This window comes from Sinohyriopsis cumingii, chromosome 10 (assembly GCF_028554795.1).
Source record: "Sinohyriopsis cumingii isolate HCF-2022 chromosome 10, ASM2855479v2, whole genome shotgun sequence".
Classification (NCBI taxonomy): Eukaryota; Metazoa; Mollusca; class Bivalvia; order Unionida; family Unionidae; genus Sinohyriopsis; species Sinohyriopsis cumingii.
Window position 1 is genome coordinate 84,543,176 of NC_142970.1, and position 27,409 is coordinate 84,570,584.

Here is a 27,409-nt window from a genome sequence, read left to right on the forward strand (position 1 = left end):
GACATTTATCTATTTCAGTTATTTCTGACCTACGTTCTCAACAAAACACTCAAAGGAATGCATTCCTTATACTCTGCTGTTGTTATAACTAACATGGAACAGGATATCAGTTCTGTTTGGAGAACCCAGTTGTATCAGATTTTCATTTATGATAAAAATGGCAAGATAAAAAATATATAACATTATGTAAGTAAAACTTTTTGGAAAATATATTTTGCTAAATTTGAAATCAAGTATTTTAACAATATGAGAAAATTGTATATTTCTGCCTCAAATGAATTGAAGTTATTGCAAAACATAGCTTTCATATATTAGGCTTACCAAAATTTGATTTTTGTACTAATGCATTTTTTACATTGCTTTTTACAGGCAGGCACACCAAAAGAAACAAACATGTGGTCACAGCATTTGAAACAACTAATTCAAGATCTAGGATGTTGGCGACGACGTCGAAATGCATTGCCAAACATTCTTCTACACGTAAATCCAGAGTGAAGACACTCGTCAGCGGACATTGGAACCTCATCTATAATGTCATGGACATAAAGTCATCTGGCCAGGAGAGATAACTCTGTTCATTTAGCAGAGGTATTTCTTGCATACCCTCACAGCCATAAAGGGCATTTATTCCAAATGAAGTGCCTGCATTTGGTTTACATCCCATCTCATCCCAAGTTGAAACTGATTGATATCAGTGGACACATTGCTGGAGGACAAACATTTAACCAGCAACATTGTAGAAGTGAAGCTGCAGAAAATGTGCTGAGTCCAGTTAAAAGTTGCCTCAGCACATCAGACATTTGAATTGTTCACGGTCAACAGTATCAAGAGAATATCAGAAAGAGATTTATGCAGTTAAGAAAATAACAGAAATTTTCAATCTAGGTTGAAATTAATGCATGTGTAATGATATGGAAACTTGCACCTGTATAATGACCAAACTGCATACGTTTTTCATTATAACATGTTTGTTTGCCATATGTGGTTGCCTAGTACGAGGATCTATGTAAAGCACATGAAAATTTGTGCTCAAGAACATTTGTCACACCATCTGATTGGCTTCATTATGAATGCTATAATTAGAATCTTTACTGGATTGTAAATTAAGGAAACAAATGTATGTGAAATACTGAAAATAATGTGCCATAAAACAACAACACAGAGGTAGGGAAGTATATTTTTATGTCTTATATTGATCACATCTTATTTAGAGATGGTGATGCCAGAATATCATCAAGAAATTCTTTGTACGGTACATTTACGTTTGTTTTTTTTTTTCTTTGAATGTCCACCTTGGTCACTGGTGCAATCTTCTACCTTTGTAGATTATGTGTGGTGTCAAATGCATTTTGCAGTGTTATATGGAATTGAAGCTGAATAAGGAAGCAACAGTGTTATTGCATCAAGCATTAGCCAACTGCATGTACTGCAAACTTCTCTGCTGATAAGGCCATATACAGGACTATATATGAGAGTGGTCAAGTAACCTGAAAAAGTCTCAATAAACAGGCTTATCTCATTGTTATATATCAAGCACACACACACAAATCCAACAATCTTTTCGATAGAGTAGGAACGATGGAGAATATGAGTCAACCACTGAAATCACAAAATTTTGTCATTTTCGCAGTGCTCCTTGTACCTGAGAGCATCCGACAGAACCAAGCTCAATTCTCATGAGACTTAATTGATGAAGAGACTAACAATCAGATGTATGATAAAATTGTATACAGATTTACATTTTGACAAGCAAAGAACTTTTTGATACTCTATTTAATTCTGTTTATGATTCAGTAGCATCCATTTGTGATGTTCACATCTTTCTTTAGCTATGGTAAATAATAAAACTAACAGTTCAGCCACTCGGCTACTATTATGACATCGTGCTGCAGGCTTGCCCAAACCTGCTTATATCTGACTCAGTGGAGCTTTTTATGTATACATCTAATCAATGTGATACACATGGGAGATAATCATGTCCAGTCAAGGGCTGTTCACTCCTTTACTGCAGTTTGCTTAAATTTGATGATGTGGTTTCTAAAGTGAATAGTCTGAGAATAGATTTCCCTTGCACATTTAGGCACACCTTCCCAGCCAATTATTTCAGCCACCCATTGAGGCACTTATATGGAATAAACAAAATGAGAAACAGAAGTAATTTTGGACCCAACTACCCTGGCATATGTTTTTGTTTTTTTGTTTTGTTTTTTTTAAAACTGCCATCCCTAGTGTTATAATGGAACAGCCCTTAGTGTGAAGTGAGACATATTGCTCACCTATTGTATTGGTTCAAGTTTCTCATTTGCATATATGTCCTCAGCTCCATCATAGGTTTCCTTTATGCTTGGAATGAGGCAAAGATAATTTATTGTGTGACATGCTCACTCACATCTTTTACCATGGGGTCAAGGCCAGTCATAGAAAATTGGCAGAAGGGATTTGATTAACTCCTTGATAGATTCTGATCATGCAATTTATTCTGCAGCATGCTTGCTCAGTCATATGGCCTTAGAGTCATTGGTCACAGTCATATAAAATCTGCGTTAAGGTCTTGTGTTAAGTTTTTTTTCTTTGCTTATATTTCCTAAATGCTTTGATGGATTTTCTACAAACCTGGGATAAATAGCTGAGGCAGTTTCTTTTCTAGGATCCTTACTGCACCATTTGACCTTGTGGTCAAGGTCACAGATTTGACAGCAATATTTTGATCATGTGCTTGGCATGTAGATAATATCCTTCTTGTAATTACAACAAGTTTAATATTCAGTTTACTACAGTAGAATACAAAACTGAGCAATAAATTTGTTCCTGTTTGGATTCATTAAATTGTTAATTATAAGTTTTTAAATGTTGAACATTGCCTTCCAAGAGTCTTGTTAATATTGTTGATAGTTAAATACTAACTAATGGATTAAAATAACTCATGAAATAGTTCCAAAGGATGTCTTTATTTGTGATACTTATAGGTTTTATACAAAAATTACTGGTTAATTGGTTTTTGTGCTCAATATTTTTTGTTTGCCAGCTAGAATTTTGTCATTCAGAAATTCAAAAAGTCAAACTCTTTTCAGTTGTTATTTATTACATTTAATTATTTATTATATTTAATTATTTATTATATTTAGTTATTTGTTATATTTAGTTATTTATTATATTTAGTTATTTATTACATTTAATTATTTATTATATTTAAAGCCTGATTCAGTCGTAATTGCAATATAAAATCTTGTACTCATCTGTCATTTGTACTATTATTTTTTGTTCAAGACATATTCCACAGGTGATGATGTAGAATTGTTTTGTTTTCATCCATTTCAACAGTGGAGAAATGAGAGAACAAACAAGATTTACAAAACTAAACAAGACTAGTGACTGTTTTTAGTATTAAATAACAAGTCAACCTGTCCCAAGCAGCCAACTCTGGAAAGGGTTCTTGAAGACAGGTGCATGCTTAACTGGGTTTCATTTTTTTTATTGCCCACTACAAGGGAGAGCATAATCTTGTGTTATGACATTATGTGTGTCAGTTTGCCTATTTTTTCTTCACATACAGTAAGTTCAGTTTTCCAAAATCTAACTTACCCAAACTTTGTGGATGGCTTACACTTTTGGTAAAAAAAGAAATTGGTTGGGGGGGGGGGCAAACATCAAGGTCACTATATTTTAAGGAAGAAAAATGGTTTCCACATAATATCATCAGTCCATCACACACATGGACCAAATTTTGTACCTGGCTTGCTTTTGGGATAACAAAAATTGTATTGGATTTGGGGGTCATGGTCACTATGATTGAAAGATGAAAAATGATCTCTGCTCAATAACTTTCATTGACTACACTTTTTTGAGTACTTGCACCTGAATGAAGAGTGAAGTCTTTTCATTTTGAGATCTAAAAGGTCAAAGGATTGAAAAATAAAAATGGTTTTGAACTTGATTTTGTACTTTTATCAAAGATGGCTTACACTTTTGATTAAATAGAAGCCTATTTAGTTTGGAGTCATAGGGACAAGGTCACTGACTGACAGAAGAGAACAAATTTATTTGTATAATATCTATAGTTCTAGACCACATCACTTGACAGTTAAGGTCAGCAAGAGGCAAGTCAATATTTAGGTCAAAGGTCAGGGTCATTGTGAATTGTAGGAAACTGTTCCTGCAGAGATTGTTTGTTCTTAGGTATATTTTGTGACAAAATCATATGTATGGCTTGCACTTAAGGTAAGAAAGAACCATATAGATCCTCGAGTCTGAAGGTAAGAAAGAACCATATAGATCCTTGAGTTTGAAGGTTCATGGTCATGATAAATGTAATAAGAAAATAACGATTTCTGCGCGTAAAGTTTAGTTCAAGACCATATTTAAGTCAAAGCTACTCACCATTGGTCAATAATCTCCAGAGTCAAATGTGCCTTACTAGTGACTATTAAACATGGGGTGGGTGTATAACGTACCATTCACATATTGCTACATTTTGTTTATAGTAAAGACTTTGAAAAATTGTCCATTTTAGAGAGGTAGCCTTTAAGGCAGGTTGTCTGTATAATGTTATTCTTTAATGTATATCAGTTAAACCATTCCATTGTTATTCGTTATTGTTTATTTGTGTTTTGTGTGATGAGGAACCTTACCTTTTTAAAAGTTCTTCTATTTATTTGTTACATATGATTGAAGGTATCTGTGATATTTGATGTGGTACAAGTCACTGAATTTCAGATGTATATATTTCTACTTTACACCATTTTTCAGAATTCAAGGAAATTTTCATAATTTTCATGTTTTATTCTCACATTAAGGATGGTTATATTTTTCCTATCATTTGCCAAACAAAAATATGCCATCTTAAAATATGATCACAAGTTGTTTCTTGTTGATACATATTGTCTTGTATGTGTTTATAATTAATTAGATAATATGATAAGAATGGTTCAGTTATCCAATAAAAGTGAGAAGTGAATTAATGTTCATTTTGCTTTTTAGAATATCATTCAATTTTTATATTTCTAATGAAAATATAATTCTTTATTGTCATTAGATTCTCATTGAGTAGTTTGTTTTTATTGTTTCCATATGAATTTAAACAATTGCTTAAGAGTATGTATTTAATAACTTAATTTATTGCAGACTTTTGAATAAATTAAAATAAATAAAATATGAAAAATTAATTATGTCTTTGTTGTGGGTTTTATCATTTTGTTTGTTTGTAAATTCCTACTAGATTACTGAATTCAGAGGCAAATGAAGTAGAGAAGACAAAAAGTGAGGACATTAATAGTCTGTCAAAGGCAGATCAAATAAAAGATAGTATAAAATTCCTAAAATACAGGTCAAAGCCCATTAAACTAACTGCAGACACTCAAAACATCCAACATTGTCTTAGGTGGTTCACCATGATAAGTTATTTCTAGTTCATTCCACACAGCATCACAAATGATATCGCCGTGTGGTCTAAAGCGCTTTCCATTACGGATCACTGCCATCTCATCTCTGTCTGCGTGGGTTCGAGTCTCGGATTCAGCCAATGTGGGTATGTGAGAAAGCTTGCCAGTAGCTTCTCGTGGGTCGGTGGTTCTTTCCGGAGTTTTCCCAGGTTCTTCCTCCACCATTAATACTGGCCGCCATGTATAGCCGGTCGTGTGCTGAAAAATGGCGTTAAACAATACAACAACAACAAATGATATCCCCTCTGATTCTCACTGAATTTTCATGTCAGCATCTCTAAATGTTGCTAAAGTTACCAAATTTGCTTCATGCGAGAACAATTCAAACATAATTTATATCGACATATAATGCAACACCATTCATTCGATACATGCTGAAAGAGACTGGTCTGTGTACACGTAATCTGCCATGTTCAACTTGAGATTTGGAAGAGTTTATTTTTGATACTGCAAAGAAATCAAAGGGGAGGTAACTACATAATGGCTGAATATAGCCAAATAGGAAAGCTAATCACTCTTTAATAAACAAACTGATTTTTCCATTGGTCATGGGCCGCCTTGTTTTAGCATGTAATTAATGAGATGTGTTATGATCAATGTCACTTTAAACAGTGTTGAAATACTTTGTGCATGAATTGAATTAATTAATTTTTACTAGATTTAATAACACTAACCTGAAAATTCAATGAGACACAGATGCAATCCTGCATGGAATGAACTTTAGATGAGATCAGGAGCTGAGTTCACATTAAATATTTCTGTCCATTCACACCATCATTGGTACTGCATCCTAAGTTAATCATGGTGCTTATAAAAAGGTGTCTAATATCACCGTTGTAAAGATTTCAAGAACTCTGTCTGGGATGAAATATATCTGACATTATATATACATATTCAGTTCTAAGCAGTCAAGTTCAAGTCCAACCACTTCAGTGGCCTATTGGTTAGAGCATCCATGGAGGTCACAGATTCGTACCGTGGTCGAGTCATACCAAAGACTTATAAAAATGGTACGAACAGCTGCCTTGCTAGGCACTCAGCATTAAGAGGTTAGTACTAGGACTGGTCAGCCTGGTGTCAGGATAATATGACTTGGTGGGACATCATGCTACATGTCTGCTGTATGATGCCCCAGTGCTAGACAAAACTATAAACTGCCATACTGCAGACATCATAGCGATATGACTGAAAAATTGTTAAAGCTACATTAAAAATCCAAATCACACACATTACCCCCAAGTCAAACTACACACAACATACATGCTGATCTGATATTGCATAATGCATTAGCAGATTAGGGTCTATGTTGCCTATCCTACTGATTACTCCTAACAAACTGCATTGACCCAGATCCACCAGAACATTATGCAATTATCTGGGTCTGTGCAGTTTGCAGTTGAATTTGACTTATACACATGTACATGTATATATGGTACATTTTTTAAATACAATTTAGCCAAAATTAGTTTGCACAACTGAATTTCATGATGTACAAATATGACCAAATTTACAGGCAGAATAATCACATCTTTATGGACATATCTTATCATCTGCAAATGATTACTATTTCTGTCAATATTATTCAAATGAGGTTAACCTAAAAGATGGCAGACAACTCTGAACCAAGGAAGGTATGTCTAATTGACACTTTAAATTTTACACAATCACAGGAACCAGCTACAGTGAAAACGAAGTCTTGAAGGACCACCCCCTTCTGCCAACAAAAAGTCTCTCAGGGAAGGTTGTCTCTCATTAGAGGTCATCACACGGCACAAAACAGCTGAGACCCCAGTCATGAGAAAAACTGGTCTTTCATGACAGGTGGTGTTGCCAAACAGTGGTCTTTCAAGACCTGTTTTATCTGCGTAAAATATCTTGATATTTGCAGGGGAAGAGTGAAGTTGCTTAAAGTGTTAAGATCACTGTCAACATAAGTACTGTGAGAACCACATTACCTGCCAGTCCCATGTTTAACAGTTTTCTATGTAGCCATTAGTAGGGCACGGTTTACTCTACAGATATTGAGCAATGGGTCTCAGTAACCTAGATCTCTGATGAAGTTATGCAGACTTAACTAAAGTTACTGTACAGAAAACCCTATTCTCGTTAGATTATCATTACCATAACCTCTGACCTTTCAATGACAGAAGGCAGGATGTCCACAAAGGTCATTCAAGGAACTAACTTTGCACCAAAAAAAACCAATTTTTCTTTTAGCCACAATGATCCTGACCTTTGACCTTTTGACCCAAAAATCAATAGGCCTCTTACATACCAGAGATGCAAGTCCTCTACAAACATTAGCCAAGGTACACGGTCTGCAACTCAAGTTATTATGATAACCCAATATGCAAGTCATCAACAAACTTTTGGTAAAAGTGACAAAAATGTTTTGGGTATAAAAATATAGTACCTTTCTTGCAAATAGACTGATATGTGAATTATTCATAATACTGTAGTACTGTATCAATTTGTTTCTTAAGTTTGTTATAACATAATTATTTATTTTGTAAAAAATACTTCTTTGTTTATATTACTGTCAATATTATGCAAATTAAAATTATATAAGTTTGGTTACAGTGGCAAATTCTTGTTAAGCAATTGTACAAGGGGACATAATTCAAATTTAACTCTTAAGTTTTTTTTTGTTTTTTTTAATAAATGTAACATATTTTGGCATTTAATAATGGATAATGACAGATAAATAAAAAACTTTGAAATTTAAAAGATTATTTACCATCTTCATTATTTTATCATTTCAAAATATATTATAACTAAATGCATTATACATAATAAGAAAAAGTAATAAAATTCTTATCTCTGTTTATTCATAAAGTACTACTTTAGTTTTCAATAGGGATATTTGTATCTTTATTATCCAGTTTTATGTATTTTTAAGTATCTAAATGTATCTTATACTATATATGCATTTTTCATGCCAGTTCTGCATTCAACATCATAACAAGAATGTATGAGAATGATTTTAAGATATGACATAACCCTGTTTGTCATACTGTTGATATCACTGATTGCAGAGAAACAGAATGTATTTAATGAGGTAAACAATATTGAATTGAGTCCAAGGAAGCAATAAAGTGAAACCTGTTTACTTTGTAATATATATATGTGGAACTGGGGTGTATCTCTATGAAATCATGACAACCAAACTATGTATGAAACATAATTCAAGATTTTTAATTGGTAATGTAGGCCACCAGCCCCCAATACAATAATATATATAAAGACAGTATCAATCACCTGTATCTCTATGAAGTCATGACAACCAAAATATGTATGAAACATAATTCAAGATTTTTAATTGGTAATCTAGGCCACCAGCCCATAAATACAATAATATATATAAAGACAGTATCTATCACCTGAAAAGCACATATACGTACAGTGTGACCCTGCTATAACATGGTAGTTGGGAGCCATACGACCTGACCGTGTTATAGACCAAACCGTGTTATAAGCAACCAGGTCAGTTAGCTGAAGAAAATTATGCATGTACCCCAAAACGTTGTGGGGGGGGGTAGGGGTAATAAATGCAGGCGGTAAAACAGGTGCTTCATCGGCACAGTTACCATCTTAAATCAATGCATATTAAATGAGAAATACACCTGTAGTGAAACAGAATGCATATATAAAAGTTTACTTTATTTAGAGAACCATGAACTGGTACATATACATGAATACTGTTTATATATGCATGTCTAATGTATAGGACGAATAGATTATCAACACCGTGTACTCACCCATGAATCTCATCATATACAATAAATCCATGATACTAGTGATTCCATTGAAAATATGCACACACAGATTTAAAATATTAAAATAATTTTGTCACTGGTCATATTGGTCTGAAATCAGTAAAAAAAACTTACACAATCACTTAACGAATGACAAAGCACATTTACTTTTCAGTACATCCGAAGTCGGTAAAAGGTAGTTTGCGTTTTAAGCTGCCATTGGTATAGTTCATAAGCATAATATTTTCACTGCACAATTAACGTGTTCCAGTCACGTTGGAAAAAGCAAAAATTCATCACATTCCATTACTTTTATTTATTTTTGGTAGTGACTTCCTTTGAAAAAAAGTTTTTGTTTTTATTGAAGATTGTAGTTGGCTTTCTTTGATGAAGGGTGCATGCATTATTGAAGTCACTGCTAAAGGCCAACTTTTGGAGAACCAAACAAATGCCCTTTTCTTATTGTGGTGGCAACATCAAATAATTGTATTGTATGATTGAGACTGATTTTTTTTTTTCCATTTGCTGAGCACGTTTTCATAAGTCAGTGCTTCAAAGGTAATGTTTCCTTTGAAATTTCAACAAACTATTTTATCTGGGTACATTTTTAAAAAGGAATTGGCCATCGTTTGGACTAGGCTAGGTACTGTTCCTAACTGCCTATTGAATGAACCAATAAATAAGATGTTGTTTTTTTTTACATTTGTGGTAGCAGGGTGATGCTGCCTTCCACGCATGCGTCAGAAATTTAACAAAGGGTCAATGGATGATAGAGACATAGGTGTTCTGGTCTGATGGCAGGGATTATTACAGAAAATGTGAGTGTTCTGAAGGATTTAATTCTGAGTGATAATAAGAGGAATTTTACTTACCATCCACATACAAATGTCAGTCTTTGTAAATATATTTTTTACTAGCAAGCAGCCGAAAAAAGATCGATTATGAGATAATGCCTCATCGGGTTGATTTCCATTACTAGAAATGTCAACAACAAAAAAGCGGATATCTCACAACATACAGTACTCATGCTAGATGCCAAGATAAGCGGATTATGATAATAATGCACTGTTTAGATGGTTTATCAGTATGGACAAAGAATTTGTTTATGTAACAAAAGATAAATTGCAGTGCATTTTATATCCATTTGCAGCTTCCTGTCATGGGGCCTCTGAATTTCTCCACTCCAAACCAATGGTTGTATATAAAAGTTTAAACAGCCAACAATGTCGCCCAAAAAAAATCGCCAGATAGTATATTTTCCTGCCAATAAGGAATAAAAATCCAAGTTTGCAACATTGGTGAAGCCATACACGATCCCAGAATAAACTTTGTATACGTTTTTTTCTGTACTTTTAAGAAGAAAAAACTACTTTTTCATGTACGAGAAAAATATAAATAAAATTTCAGGAGCCACACCACGATCGTCTTGTAATATTCATGCCCAATCTCTTCCCCAAAATGGTAATAAACCTTTTACGTTTTTTCGTACTTTTAAGAAAGAATATTCTTTCATGTATGAGAAAAATACATGTATATGAAATTTTGCGAACCACACCACAACCGTGTTATATCCGAATTTGTGTTATAATGGAGCATGCTATAGCAGGGTCACACTGTATTGTGCTGATATTAAATACTGAATGTATTTTCTTGTTGATGAAGCAAATGGTATATAAACAAAGATGATCTGAATAACAAAAAGGTTTTGTGTTGACATAAAGCCATATAATTTTTCTGCTGATAGATTTTTATACCAAGGTTTGTCTAAATACTTTTTTCTTAGATCTGATGTTTACAAATAAAAATGAATGAATTGAACTTCTACAAACAAAAGATTACTGCAATAACCTAAATTAAACAAATGATATGAATTAGTAACACCATCATGTGTACCAATCTCTATAAAACATTTATGACTAGAACAGACAAATCTCAGAAGAACCAAAAATAGGTAATCCTATGGCTTGGTACTTCTCAAATTTAATAATGTTTTCTAATTTTGATAACACCTGCATCATAGCTAAATAATAACTACCCTACATAAGATGCCCATCTAACACATCCATTACCATATAATGATTTAAGCGTTTTGTAGCATTTTGCTGGGTAACTCTTCTATCCATATGCAACAATTTACACCAATATTTAACACACCTAAGAGTAATATGAAAGACAAGCCACATTCTCTAAGGGCAATGTAATCATTCACATTACATTAGATACATATTGTTTACAGAAACAGCTCTGAACAGTTTAAAGAATTTTGAATAAGTGTCACCAATTTCAGAACCATACTATAATATAGGTTCTACCATAATATCAAATATTTTAAAGGCATCAACACAACTAATTTCCTTTGGTAATAAAAAAACAGCCATAACAGATTTTATAATCTGAGCTACTAATGTTTCTTTAGCATCCACTAAATATAAATTTAGGAGTCAACACAAAACACATATATTAATGAAATGGTATAAAGTTGTGCCCTAATTCAATACCACTTTCATAATTCCTTAAAGTTCCTCCAATGCAAAACAACAATTATTTTTTATCTTGTCCAAGTTATCTACCATTCCACTAGTATTACAGAAACGTGTGTAACCGTTGTTGCAATGCCGTCACTATATCGGTGCAATAAGCCAAATCATCAGCAAATACAATGATAAAAAATAAGGACATTTTGTGAATAAAAACACTACCAAAATTTCACTCGGTAGTCATAATAAATCGTTTATAAACAAAGAAAATAATAGTGGATTCAAAACACAACCTTGTCTAGTCCCCAGTGTACAGTCAAAGCATTTGATTAAGCATTCACTTGACTTTATACATAACCACAAGTCAGAGCACAATGAACTTAAAATGGTTAAAAATTTCCCATTGATAACTTCTGAAGCAAGATACATTCCACAACTTAAGGTGTTTGATCTTGTCAAACGCTTTTGAAAAATCTACATAAAAACAGTAAATGCTGCCCCTGTCTTTGATATAGTGAGTGTAGTGTCAATAGAATGTGCCTTTTTGAAGACAGAAAATAGTTACTTTAATTTTCCTTTGCACTAAAATTTAAATTCAATGGACAATTTATGTTCTGCAGAAACGTTATCTCTGACTGCACATATGAGCTAATAATGTCTTGTTCAATTCCCAAATTTTTCTAACTGGATTGTTTAACATCACTTGCACATATAAAATGTCTGTATTGTATAATATATTAAAGGTCAATGGCCACATATATTGTACAAATGTGTGATATTATTATCGTCAAAAAAATAGTGGTTATGTATGCACAACATGAAAATGTTTAATTAGAGTTAAAAATCCGCTTTTTTAAATGAAAAACTTATTCAGCAATCTTCGTAAACAAACAGTAGTTTCTGCATGGCAAAAATGGATATGATGTACATTTATCCCTTCTATTCAACCTAGACATTCAAGTGTTTAATTTCCCCACATAAATGTATATGTGATATATCTTACAATCGTGCTTTTCTACAGCAAATGTGGTGCACTGTGTTGCATATGGATGTAACTAAAAGAGTGATGACTGGACAAAAGGGTTCTTTCTTTTTCTAAAAGACCCTGTTTACCAGAAAGCATGTGGATTGAAGCTATGGGATCGTATAGGGTGAGGGATGGGAAAGTTGTACCATTTATGCTGGATTATAGTAAATTTCGCCCAAAATACAATTTTGCCCAACTTGGGCTGAAATTAAGAAATTCTGCCTAACTTGAAAGAAAATTCAGCTAATAGTTTTAACAACTTCAAAGAACAAGTAGATACTATGTCTATATATATATAATTTAAGAAGGATAAAATGTTTTTAACAATTTTTATAGGTTGTAAAACAGAAAATGTTTTAGAAAAAAAAATGAACAGGAATCTTGATATTCTTTAAAAGAAAATAATCATACATTCGTAACGTAGATACATATGAGACAAAACACAAACTGACATATCTTGCTCATTCTAGTTAAAATATTTATATATTTAATTTGTATGCTTACAAAATATATGAATCTGCACAATGACATTCTCAATTTGAGTCTTTCGGTCAAATTATCAAGATTCATTTATAAAACAATAATACTTAACATGTAATATTCCACAGAATACACATACATTTTTCTAAGGGTAGCATACATGAGATATTATAACAAATATATCTAAGTTTAGACTTCAGGTTGTAACACTGCTGCATATAACACACTCGATTATACATGACAGCGACAGAGAGAGAATAATGCTGAGCATTTTGAGTGTTTATTTGCAGCAATATGAAATTCTTACCAGTTAATTTTATTGTTTGTTTTTATTTTTCAAGTTGATGTCTTAGTTTGTGTGCATAAAACAGAAAGCATGTCATTACTAGTCAATATCATCAATCATATCTGCTCCACTATTCCATACAAATAAGAAAATGAAATAATTTTGTGTTGAATCTGTACACTTCTCCACTGCTGGGTACAAAAAAATAGATAAACAAAACACTTATTTGAAAATAAAATGATAGAAACTAACCTTGAACTGTTATCATTTATTCCTTCTTTTTTCATCATCCAAATTTATTTAAAAAGATAATATATCCACGAACTACATTTATGTAGTGGATGCTGGCTGGCATATGCATCTTTACTGTAGTGTGTATCGCTCAGGTCAGATAATAAAATTGTAAAAGATACGAGAATATCACCCGATGGCTTGAAGGCACCCGCTATTCACACATTATAAGTGTTTTTATAAAGTCTGCCAAAATAAGGAAGCCAGCTTTGGTTCCTTTGGATTTTTTTAAGTGTGCTGATTATTTATTTTTTTACAAAGTCAGCCGAAACAAGCACTGATTTCTTTTTATCTGTATTAACGGGAATTTAAAAAATAAATTGAAACAATGAATAGTTTTGAAAGCGACACAATCTAGTGCATCGTGCATGTACATCGATATAAGGCAGAACAGTAAATTAGTTTTCAATAGTTTCATCTAAATGTTCCCTATCCATAGTTTATAGTGTTTTATTTTTCAACAACAAGAAACATGTACTTTGTCTTGTGGGGATAAACGTATGTCATTTTCGGTTGGCATATGCTATAGGTGAGAAATCGTAGCTAACAGGAAGTAACAGCTTTGTATACTTCTATTTCAAGCAATTAAATTATTATTTCTTCTTTACACTTGATAATTTTTTAATTCTTTTTGTGCAAGTGTAACTACTTTTAATCATAGAAAGCAAATTGGATGTGAATGTTGGAGTATGGCCAGTGAATTTTTACCTGTATGTGAAATTCAAAAAATTAGGTACAATAATGATTTAAAAATGATATGAGACATTAGATACAGATATAAAAGTACTGAAATACAGTTCTATAAGGACAAATTCTAAATTTTACCATGAGAAATATGCAGTCAATTTAGTGGAGTTGAGCAGAATTTGCATGCCATGTGACTAATGGTTTTTCTTTGTTGTTAAAAATAGATAAATATTTCGTGACTTTCATTTGCAGAATTTTTGTGGTGATTAGTATCACAATATTTGAATATTTAAACATTTCTGAAAGAAAAGATATTTTTGTTTATATCTTCTTGCTGCATTTATGGAAGTAAACTTAACCAGTGAAAATGCATCAGTACAGTATATTTAGTGCAAAGTCACATTCCAATGATAATCATGGGCAAGAAGTATGATTTATTTGATAGTACTGATTATCTCATTTGGTTATGTCATGTCAGGCATCAAATGTTCTCATTATACAGTAATGGGATCAGTATCAAAAGGCCTCATTACGCAGTAAAGAGTCTGAATCAAAAGGTCACATGCAATAAAGGAGTTGGTGTCAAAAGGACTCATCATGCAGTAAAGAGTCTGGAATCAAAAGGTCACATGCAATAAAGGAGTTGGTGTCAAAAGACATCATCATGCAGTAAAGAGTTTGGAATCAAAAGGTCACATGCAATAAAGGAGTTGGTGTCAAAAGACATCATCATGCAGTAAAGAGTCTGAATCAAAAGGTCACATGCAGTAAAGGAGTTGGTGTCAAAAGGCCTCATCATGCAGTAAAGAGTTTGGAATCAAAAGGTCACATGCAATAAAGGAGTTGGTGTCAAAAGGTATCATCATGCAGTAAAGAGTTTGGAATCAAAAGGTCACATGCAGTAAAGGAGTTGGTGTCAAAAGGCCTCATCATGCAGTAAAGAGTTTGGAATCAAAAGGTCACATGCAGTAAAGGAGTTGGTGTCAAAAGACATCATCATGCAGTAAAGAGTTTGGAATCAAAAGGTCACATGCAATAAAGGAGTTGGTGTCAAATGGTATCATCATGCAGTAAAGAGTTTGGAATCAAAAGGTCACATGCAGTAAAGGAGTTGGTGTCAAAAGGCCTCATCATGCAGTAAAGAGTCTGAATCAAAAGGTCACATGCAGTAAAGGAGTTGGTGTCAAAAGGCATCATCATGCAGTAAAGAGTTTGGAATCAAAAGGTCACATGCAATAAAGGAGTTGGTGTCAAAAGGTATCATCATGCAGTAAAGAGTTTGGAATCAAAAGGTCACATGCAGTAAAGGAGTTGGTGTCAAAAGACATCATCATGCAGTAAAGAGTTTGGAATCAAAAGGTCACATGCAGTAAAGGAGTTGGTGTCAAAAGGCATCATCAAGCAGTAAAGAGTTTGGAATCAAAAGGTCACATGCAGTAAAGGAGTTGGTGTCAAAAGGCATCATCAAGCAGTAAAGAGTTTGGAATCAAAAGGTCACATGCAGTAAAGGAGTTAGTGTCAAAAGACATCATCATGCAGTAAAGAGTTTGGAATCAAAAGGTCACATGCAATAAAGGTGTTGGTGTCAAAAGGTATCATCATGCAGTAAAGAGTTTGGAATCAAAAGGTCACATGCAATAAAGGAGTTGGTGTCAAAAGGCATCATCATGCAGTAAAGAGTTTGGAATCAAAAGGTCACATGCAATAAAGGAGTTGGTGTCAAAATGCCTTATCATGCAGTAAAGAGTTTGGAATTAAAAGGTCACATGCAGTAAAGGAGTTGGTGTCAAAAGGCCTCTTTATGCAGTGAAGGAGTGGCTGTCAAAATGCCTGACGATGCTGTAAAGGAGTTGGTGTCAAAAGGTGTCATTATGCAGTACTGAAATAAGATTTATTTCCATTTCTGATTATCTGTGTCATATCTAATAGAAACAAAACAAAAAACAGGATAACGTTTAAATGAAACGACCATTATCATACACTCTCACTTGTAAGTCCAACTGCAAACTGCATTGAACCAGATTTGCAGATGCATAATATGCAAGAAGACCTGGGTCTGCACAGTTTGTCGGGTTTAATAAGAAAAACAAACAACACAGACCCTGATCTATCAGTGCAATAAGTGACAACAGATCAGGGTCAATGTTATTTATAGCTGGACTTGACTTGTAAGTCAAGACATATAGCAATTACAATTCTGGTTGCATTTTCTTTTGCACTGTGCTGAAATATTTAACTCAATAAATTACTTTCTGCATCTAGTAACAATTTCATTCCTCATATGATATAAAATTTGTTTTGATAAGGAGAAAGGTTGGAAAACTGATTGTAACAAGTACATGTTCTGAATTTTTAGCAGTTTCCAACTTTGAACTGCACACATTTTCCTGAATTCTTGTAATGCCTTTTAATTCATGATGTGCTTAACTGTAGCTTGCTCATATTTTAATAAGCATCAAGAAAAATACTGGTAGCTTGTACAAATAAATTTTCTAGATCTTCGAGTATTGCCCAGGCAGTATTTTAAGAACTCCCAGTTCTGAAAATCTTGCAACCTGCCACTGTAAGCTGCTTACTAGGCAATATCTATTTTTCATCCCTTCAAATGCTTCAAGATTCAAATTTCTTCCATGGACATTTAATATTTATCACAATCCCTTCATCTGTTGCATAAGCTCCTCAAGACTCTGATCAGTCTTCTCCACTGTTGTACCTGAATCATTCTGTAATTAAAAAAACAACAAAAAACCAAAGGATGAACTCCAAACGATTTCAAGTATAAAATGTAATGAATCTTGCAGCTTGTAACCTAAAAGTATATGAGTTTTTTCAGTGCAAATAAGGACTACACATTACACATAGGTTTTAGCTTTTGAATTATATTTGACTTCTATTACTATTTAAATACAGTCTAGTACATATACTGGAAAAATACTACAACAAAGAAAAATTCTAACTGCAAACCTCGACAAACAAAGAGCTCAGTTATTTGTATCAGGAAAAAGAAAGCATATCTTTGTCAGAAATATAATTTATAGCAGACAATGGCATAAGCAGAAATTCTTAATTTAAAGGCAGACTAGTGAAAAAATGCTCTTGATAGGAAATAATCATTACGAGCTTCACCTATACCATCTAACAATTTTAGTCCATCTTTCATCATAAAAAATTAAAAAGCACTAAGGCATCAAATATGGGAACCTAAACCTTAACATAAAATGTTTGATAAAATCTGGGCCAGCCTGGCATACGTACCTTTGATGACTGCGCTGGTTTGGTATAAGCAAATTTAACTCCCTCAGTCAGATGTGGTGTGTCTCCTTCTGCTAAACGCAACTCTTCTTCTGTTGTCTCGGATACCAATTCTATACCTACAATAGTGAAACGGAAATTCCATACTGTGCATATCCAAATTTTTAACTAGAAATGTGCTCATAAAATGTGGACTCCCCAGCACAAAGCTTGAAATGACCTAAATGCAAGACAAGTATAGTACTATTTTTCCCCAACTACTGCTGTTGCAGTTAAGCATAAAAATTGATCCACTCAGTAAAGTTGAGGGACATGGGTCAAAATACTCACAACTTTATTGACTTCCTATATGATATTGTGAAAGGAAACAAGTTAAACAAAATACAAAATGAATGCCTGCCATTTTGTGAGTAAGTAAATTCTATTTTAAAATAATTTGTTCACCTCAGACGAACTCTTATCCTATCAATGTTCACATGAACTCAAACATTTTAGCAAACATGAGTACAGATAGCTCTGTTGAACTTTTGCTGACAACTGCACCACATCTTCAGTGCTCGTGAGACAACAAATAATTCTCATCTTCCATCACAATGAAAACATGGAGTCTCTGTACATTCTTCTCATGCTGCACCATGCCAACAGTAAGCTACCAAAGAATCTCTGCAGTTCAGGGGGAAGTTTCCAAACTTGCCATTGTGGGAATGGTGTCACTGTTTGTATGAATGGTGTCACTGTTGTGTGAATAGTGTCAATGTTGTGTGAATAGTGTCAATATTGTGTGAATGGTATCACTCAGTAGCCAATCAGAAGACACATACTACTAGTTTCTAGCGTACGATACTGGCTTGCCAATTTAGACTCGGTCTATACAATATTAGGGTTTTGAAAGTGGAAAGTTGCTTATGACCACAAATAAGAATGAAGCTCACATAGCCCCTTTATCATGTGTCACCATAAACAAAAATGAAGCTCACATACCCCAATCATTGTCATCATGTGTCACTGCTTCTTCCTTCTTTTCCTCCACAACTTGCTTTGGCTTGGCTGCTTCCCGTTTCTGCAGAAAACCATATTAATTTGTAATTATCATTGTTGAATCTGGCTTACAGGGTTCGTCTGTAATTAATGTTACCAAACCTTGTCTACAGTGTTCATTTGTAATTAATGTTACTGAACTTTGCTCCGAGTGTTCATTTGTGATTGAGATTAACGAACATTGGCTAAAGAGCTGTGACTGTAACAAACATTTTTGAACTTTGCTACAGTTTTCGTTGGTAATTAATGTTACCAAACTTTACCTACAGTGTTCGTTGGTAATTAATGTTACCAAACTTTACCTACAGTGTTCGTTGGTAATTAACGTTACCAAACTTTACCTACCATGTTCGTTGGTAATCAATGTTACCAAACTTTACCTACCGTATTCGTTGGTAATTAATGTTACCAAACTTTACCTACCATGTTCGTTGGTAATTAATGTTACCAAACTTTACCTACAGTGTTCATTGGTAATTAACGTTACCAAACTTTACCTACAGTGTTCACTGGTAATTAATGTTACCAAACTTTACCTACAGTGTTCACTGGTAATTAATGTTACCAAACTTTACCTACAGTGTTCTTTGGACCCATACAATGTTCATTGGTAATTAATATTACCAAACTTTACCTAAAGTGTTCGTTGGTAGTTAATGTTACCAAACTTTACCTACAGTGTTTGTTGGTAATTAATGTTACCAAACTTTACCTAAAGTGTTCGTTGGCAATTAATTTTACCAAACTTTACTAACAGTGTTTGTTGGTAATTAATGTTACCAAACTTTACCTACAGTGTTCACTGGTAATTAATGTTACCAAACTTTACCTACAGTGTTCTTTGGACCCATACAATCTAGTCTGAGAGAAGAAACTTTACACTTAAGTAGTTTAATTTAGTGCAGTCAAACCTATCAACAGCACTCACCCATGGGATAAAGTCAAACTGACATTTGTACACGGGTGATTTCTGTATGCAGATTTACCTTTCAAACTGTTTTTAAACAAATACTGCATGCACCTAAAGCAATTATTATTATTATTATTATTATTACTATTATTATTATCATTATTCTTATTATTATAATATTAACAGATTTAATTTAGATTTAATTTAGTGCACTATTCAACAAAATAATGAAATACATGGCTTGTGTATATGTTGTTCTTCCCCAAAGTCATGTTTCACACTAGATTACTGTATACAGCTCTCCATAATCCATCTCATAATTTGATAATTACTAATGCTTTAAAAAAAAACACCACTCACTGATCTCTGTAATGTGCACCATGAGACAACATTAAGATCCCCATCTAACTAACAGCTTACTAAAACTTCTGAAACAGAGGCTTTGGAACAGGTGTTCACACTTAATAAAACATCTGGATTAACCATTTGCTCAGGTCACCAAGATCAGAAGAACTGAGTTGTGTGAGAGGCTTGTGATGAACAGGAAATGTAAAGAAGCATCATGTGAATGTAGTTTCTAACACATAAACCGGACTTCAACATGTCTTTACAGAAGAGTTTTGTAAATAATGAATGACCCCTGACCCTAATGAAAGGGATAATTTGTATCTCTCCTCACAGATTAACTTTTTCATCAGATATTACAAAATTTAGATTTCAAGCCAAACATATAACACTGTCACAAAGGGCAACTCTCATTTCTGCTGGATATGTCAGACTACTTTTGCCGACATCCATCTAATTAACTGCTTTTACCCAACCTCACTAATAATTATAAAACAAAAACTCACTTTCAAATTTGACATATTGACACATACGAGTTCCATTGACACTATGATAAATGAGACAAGAAATGTTCACTCTTCAACGCAGAAGCCATTCCTTTATCTAAACAATGCCTTCTTCATCACACAAAAGTTTAATCTGCATGCACTTCAGTGGCTACTTACAGCCGAGACAAGGCACCATTTGGTTAGGAAACATCTGACTGCTCACTGCAGAAAGCAGGTTACTATATATAACTACTGTACAGACAATTTGCCAGGGGAAACTAAGATGTCCATTTAAACCAGGTTACTGCTATATAAAGGTGGCCATTGGGACAGGTATGATAGGAATATAAATCCAATCAGAGTACTGTCACATTAAGGGCCTATAAATCCAATCAGAGTACTGTCACATTAAGGGCCTATAAATCCAATCATATTACTGTCACAGGAAGTACCTATAAATCCAATCATATTACTGTTATAGTAAGGGCCAATGAATCCAATCATATTACTGTCACAGGAAGGGCCTATAATTCCAAATCATATACTGTTATAGTAAGGGCTTATAAATCCAATCATATTACTGTTTTAGTAAGGCCCTTTAAATCCAATCAGATTACTATAACAGAAAAGGCCTATCAATCAAAACATATTACTGTCAGAGTAAATACCTATAAATCTGATCAAATTACTGTTACAGTAAGGGCCTATAAATACAATTTGATCATCTACAGCGGGATAAAAATATGAAAGCAAAACTGTATTTGCCAAAGCAGCAGAGGGGGGGGAACAGACCAAAACAGTTTTACAAGTAACCCCTTCTAGGAAACTATTCCTCGATAGAGGGCTTATTTCGACGAAATAAACCCTTCTATTCAGATCATAGAATAAAAAAAAATGTCCCCAAAAATTCGGAGAGTCTCTCCTCGAGAAATTTTTCGAATTTCCAGGGGAAAATGCAATACATTTCCGCTGGCAACTTGGTTTACTTCAATAAATCTGAAACAGTTTCCGTGGCGGGGTCGTCATTGAAAAATCCATGATCGGACCAGCCCCCTCTGCTGCTCTGGGAAAACATTTTTATGTTAACCATACAATGTATCAAGTCCAATACGGTATCTTGTTCTGGGATCGTGTAAATTTATTGTCACAAATCCGTGAGGTTTTCTTTGAGCATGACTGAAGAAATTTTTAAATTTATTTAAATCCATATCGCCACCACACCAGGTTTGATGAATATTTCTCAGCGTATGAACATCAACTCCATTAAACACAGCAAGAAGATTACAGTTATCCCTGATTACTTTTGGTATTTGTGTGTAACGTTGAGTAACATAAATGACATCGGTGTTTTTATGACGACCCCGGGAAAATATTCTTGCAGGATTTTTTTGCTTGTCCAGCATCACATCATCATACACTACTAGGTTATTTATTTCCCCGTTAAGGTCTTCCACGGACGGAGCTTCTTCAATATCAGTTATAAATTCAACAACATCCTCGCCGTCTTCACTCAGCGCTTTTGCACTCTCATTAAAATCTTTTATAACATCATAACAACGTTGATCATCCACAGACGGAGCTATCAAGTATAGTTTGTCCCATTTCATCCACTTCATTATCATGTTCAGTAGCAGTTGCGTTTTACCTGATCCTGACGGTCCTATGATGATCATTCTGATAGAATTTGGTAGCACGGAATTATGCTTGACTGGTTCTTTCCTTCGCGTCGCAGAAAAATCAGTGATCTCCATTTGTATATAAGGAATAATAATTATGGATTTATATTGTGTGAAGTGTAAGGCACGAACCCCTACAAACGACATAACAACCATTACAACAAAAAATAACAGACAAGCACTTTCTGGTAAGTGTGCGCGATGTGGCACAAAAAAATTTAGATTTCAAAAAAAAAGCCTGACAAAGTCAGCGGAGGTGACATTGCAGCAACCCTCGGACGACTTCCAGGTACCCCTTGGGCTAAATATCCCGGAGAAAAGCATCTCCCAGGATACAATTACTGCGGTCCAGGGACACGACTAGATATCAGACTTGATGAACAGTCTAAACCAAAACCGGGAGAGTATCCGATAAACGCTATCGACGCAGCGTGTCACATACATGATGTTGCTTATCGAAGTAAAGATCTACAAGACAGGCATATCGCGGATGTGAAATTAATTCATGCACTAAGCGCCATAAAAAATAAATCATTTAAGGAGTCACTCGCTAATTGGTTAGTAAGATCAGCGATGAAATCTAAATTAGCATTAGGCGCTGGATAATTAATAAAAATGCAAGCGATTTATTATTCCCCAATTGGATACTGGAGAGGTAACTCAGCAATTAATAAACTCGCCAACGCGGCATCAGTAACACGCGAGGTTGCTAAAAAATGGCTGTCAAAACAAGCAATATGGCAAATCTACTTACCACCACCTCGACAAATCAACTTTGCACATTTTGATGTTAGTACCCCCAATGAAGTTCATCAGGCTGACATACTATTCCTGCCTCATGATACTGTCCGTAGAAAAACATACAAATACGCGCTAACAGTAGTTGATGTTGCTAGTAGATACAAAGAAGCAGAACCGTTAGCGACTAAAACAGCCGCTGAAGTTGCCTCTGCGTTTAAACGAATTTATCAGCGAGGACCTCTAAGCTGGCCCCGATTATTACAAGTTGATCCTGGTAAAGAATTTCAGGGCGCGGTATCATCACTGACAAAGCAGCATAACGTTGTTATACGACGAGGGCATACTGAAATTCATCGGGATCAGGCAATTGTTGAGCGATTTAATAGAACACTCGCTGAGAGATTATTCGGATACCAGTACGCGAGGGAATTCATTTACGATACGAGATCTCGTGAATGGGTTGCAAGACTGCCAAACGTGATAGCCGCGCTGAATAATGAAATTACCAGAACAACAAACATGAGACCTGTAAATGCAATCACAAAAAAATATATACCCCCCGTCAGTGAACGCGGACATGTTTCAACGCAGCCAGGTACGCTAGCGTCCCCACTGCTGGGTAATGTCACCGTTAGGTATTTATACGAACCCGGCGAACTCGAAGGAGGAAAAAAAAGGGCAACTGATCCTATATGGAGCGTTACAACACACAAGATATCTAGCATAACCAGATCAACTGGGAGAAACGCAATCTACAGATTAGATTCAACTGCTCCTCAGCGTGGATTTACACGCGAGCAACTTCTGGTGATTCCCACGGATACACAATTACCACCCCGATCACTTAAATAACTGCAGCAGCACCTCTGCGTCGATTACACTCAAGACAGGTCAGCATTACATTTTCACGCGTATGACCGCGATTACTATCTATTCTATCTACGGTAAATTGCCTTGGATTATTTTTCGAATACTGCCACAGCAATAAACAATTACAACTCGCGCAGTGATTATTCTGCTGTTGTTGTAATTGTATAATAAATGCTTCGTCGAGATCAAACTCGTTACCATTTTTTTTGTCGCTCTGTTTGTAACCGGCTAATTTCTTTCTTATTGTATCATCAGCGATTGATCTGTTGATGCTGTCGTTGACAACATCATCTAATACAATTCTTTGTAACTGAGCTATCCTTCTTACTCTTGACACGGCTAAATAAACTAAATTTGACCACTCGATGCGATCATCAACAATCCAAACTGTTGTATCTGAAATAGTTAGTCCCTGCGAACTGTGGATGGTCATAGCGTATCCTAGCGTCCACGGGGATTTGCTCATTTTCAGTGCCTGTTCGACAGCATCAACATCAACGATAACAATATCATTTAATACTAAATTCTGTTTCTCCGGACCCGACGCAGATACGCGCGTTGGAATATCAACATCAATATTCTGCAATCGCGTATCAGCTGGTCTATAACACAACGGGACGCCCAACATGGGAAATTTCTTCTGATGTAACTGAAATAACCGCTGCTGAAGTGTGTCCCTGACTATCTTTCTACTTGCCACTATGAGATCACTTGGTTTCCACATTTCCCAAAAGTCGCTCAGCGAAGTCTCTGGAATTATTTCACGCATTATCTCACACTGGACTTTATTGGTTTGTAGCCTGATCAGTGTCTTAAACTCTTTCAGCGTTTCATCGAGTGCTCTAACATCGTTAGTTATTTCCTCATAATAATCTACAAAAGTTTTCAGCCACTCGTGCGGAGATTCACCTGTAAATGGCGGTGGTTGACCATGATCGCCGCACATCACCACTGCGGTATTTTTCTTTAGCAACCAATCCAGAAACTGTTTTAATATATCTAACGGCACAGTGTCTATCTCATCCCAGATGATTTTCTCGGGAATATATTTCGTTCCCATTCGTTCAGGTGTCCACGTGCCGCCGCTGTATTTGAAAAAACTGTGATACGTGCACGCGTTAACATCCCGTTGTCTCATCTCCCTGGCAAGTCTGTGTGTGGGAGTCAGCACGACCAAGTCAGAACCGCGAAATAATTCAATCGCCCGAGTTGTTTTACCAGAACCACCAGGACCGTTTAGATAAACTGTTTTGTGTCTTGTAACAGGATCGTGCACCGGCGGAGACAACGAAACCGTCGAAGACATTTCTGCGCTGCGATACTCATCCACGATTTCAACGTCAGCTGATTCACAATATCCTTGTAACATTTCATTCTTTATTCTCCACGAGCCCCACGATGGATCATCCGATATAACATTATCCAACACCGCTAAGTGTTTTTTATCAATATAAAATGAATCCGTTGCAACTCTCACTGCGACAACAGGGAATCTATTAATCATCGACAACAAATTTATGGATACATAAGCTAGCATCGAAGATCTCAAATGTGTGTACTGAGATGATTCTCCGTCGATATAACTAAAAACAGTCCCTAGTTTTTCCCCGTTTGACAGAAACACATCTTCGCGGTTACAGAACATGTTGTTCGTGGCTGCATCAGCGACAACAAGATCCAATTCAGTCTTGTCCATGATTAATCGACTGTGATGTTGTTTATGATCATACGCTCCACCTTGAGTGAATTTCCCTATTATTCTTCGTCCTAGATCTTTTGCTGTGCTTTCGTCATTTCTGAGTTTGTTTTTAAGTACTTCAGGAGCTTCCTTGATGATAGCGTCGATAGAAGTTTCTGGATGTTCTCGTGACCAATCTTCGATGACTTCTTCTAACGTTGGAGTTGGCAACCAAACTTCGGTTTGACGACAATAACATATAATCGCTTCGCTGACCGTCAGTGACAACAGTATTCGACTGTCAAGCATGTATCGCAATAACACTATCGGTGCCCATCGCTTCTCAACGAAATGTCTGCCAAACCAAACATAACACACAGGATGTAAATCCTTAGCGAATTTAAACGACGACACACAAGCAAATCCGGTCAAGTCAAAATCAGGCAATGGTCCGTTTACAGCAACTCTTGTCATCGAGTTTGTAACGTGGCCAAACCGTTTAAAATATTCGCTGCATTCTCCACGCCCAAGGAAACTTCCTGGATAACACGCCGTCATGTCCACGGATATCATACCGCGGTAATCATATCGAGTATTCCACAAACCGCCGTGTCCGTATTCGACACAGCTCTGTTGGATATCCCCAAGAAAACTTTTCGGAGTTGGTCTCCATGAATTTCGTTCCCGGGCTACATGTGCGGCAACACCCGGGACAGTAAAACAGTGTGTCAGTAACGTATCAATGTCCGTCGCATGATATTTTTCTGCGAGTTTTTTCATTTCGTGCTGTAACGCCATTGTTCTGCATATTTCCCCGTCGGGTCTCACAAACTGATCATATTCTCCATCTTCGCTACTTCTGAATAACCACACAGACACCGGATCGGTTTTACTTATCTGATAAATAAAATCAAACATGGAGTGCCTCGCACTCTCCCCGTTAGCGGTTCCGCTCGGCAATTCCGGATAATACTTCACAACACGGTCTCGCGGGAATATCCTAACCGAGTCAGTCCAGGCGTGACTGTTATGATCGATAATAGTTATTGGTGCTCCACGGGAATCATATTTACACGCATACAATACCGTACCGGTTAACGATGAAACCGTTATAGGAAATTTTAGCAATCGCTCTAGCTCAGCAACATCATTTATTGACGCTCCTTTATCCGCTACTCGTGTCGCCCACGCTGTTATTTTAGTTTGTCTTAGCGGTGTTAGGCCGTTTCCTCGCATTGCATTTTTAAAATGTTCCATTACTCTCTCAGCTACACAATTCATCTTTGACTCTGTCAACGGCGACACCTTCATCGGTTTGAGTTTATCAACGCGTGGTTTCTTCATCGGATAAATTCCATAAATGACTGCGGTCACAGGATACGCTCTGGCATAATATGGTATATCAATCCCAACAAGTACTCCCGGGTTTGAGTCTTTACTTAACAGAACGGTTTTTCCACGAACCCCCTTGGCATCAAGAACAGGGTCTAGTTTGTCTCTGATAATCCACTTTCCGCCGTCGACTCCAACAATAAATTTTATCTGTATGAAATATCTTCTATCGTCGAGATACCCAATTATGTTACGCGCGATTGTATCGTTCATGGTAGCATCAATGATACGGCCACGAGAACCCCTTGGGGTTCCAGAAATGCCCGCGTCGGGGATAATTTTATACGAAGACCACGTGTGTGCGGCACCATCACGACGAAACTCTTCTTTGGCGTTCTTGATAACACCAATTACCGTTGCTAACTCTCTTCGTCGTGGATCAGCGGTTAACCGGTCAAGATCGAATCGAGAACCTGATACAGGTTTTATTCTGGATAGTCTTTCAAATTCCTCCATATTATAATTAAGACAAGTATTTAAATAGACAAAAATATTATATATAATGAACGGAAACTCAAAGAGTTTCTCATGCAAGTGGATTAAACTTAATTCATCAGCGCCGTGTAGCAGACGTTGCA

General features: G+C 35.4%; 2 protein-coding genes across 2 annotated transcripts in view; one reads left to right on the forward strand and one right to left on the reverse strand.

The window, feature by feature from the left end:
• LOC149790493 (uncharacterized) overlaps positions 1–5,162 on the forward strand; it is a 90,538-nt gene extending 85,376 nt beyond the window's left edge. Inside the window, exon 14 of the mRNA XM_089972539.1 lies at positions 370–5,162. Within this exon, the coding sequence (XP_089828665.1) occupies positions 370–495 (126 nt within the window). The 3' untranslated portion in view covers positions 496–5,162. The remainder of the gene's footprint in view (positions 1–369) is intronic.
• A 3,450-nt stretch (positions 5,163–8,612) lies between these two features.
• LOC149790494 (ubiquitin-like modifier-activating enzyme 5) overlaps positions 8,613–27,409 on the reverse strand; it is a 46,323-nt gene continuing 27,526 nt past the window's right edge. The window contains exons 10-12 of the mRNA XM_089972541.1: positions 18,675–18,753; positions 17,697–17,812; positions 8,613–17,164 (exon numbers count right to left, since the gene is read on the reverse strand). Coding sequence (XP_089828667.1) covers positions 17,090–17,164; positions 17,697–17,812; positions 18,675–18,753 — 270 coding nt within the window. The 3' untranslated portion in view covers positions 8,613–17,089. The remainder of the gene's footprint in view (positions 17,165–17,696; positions 17,813–18,674; positions 18,754–27,409) is intronic.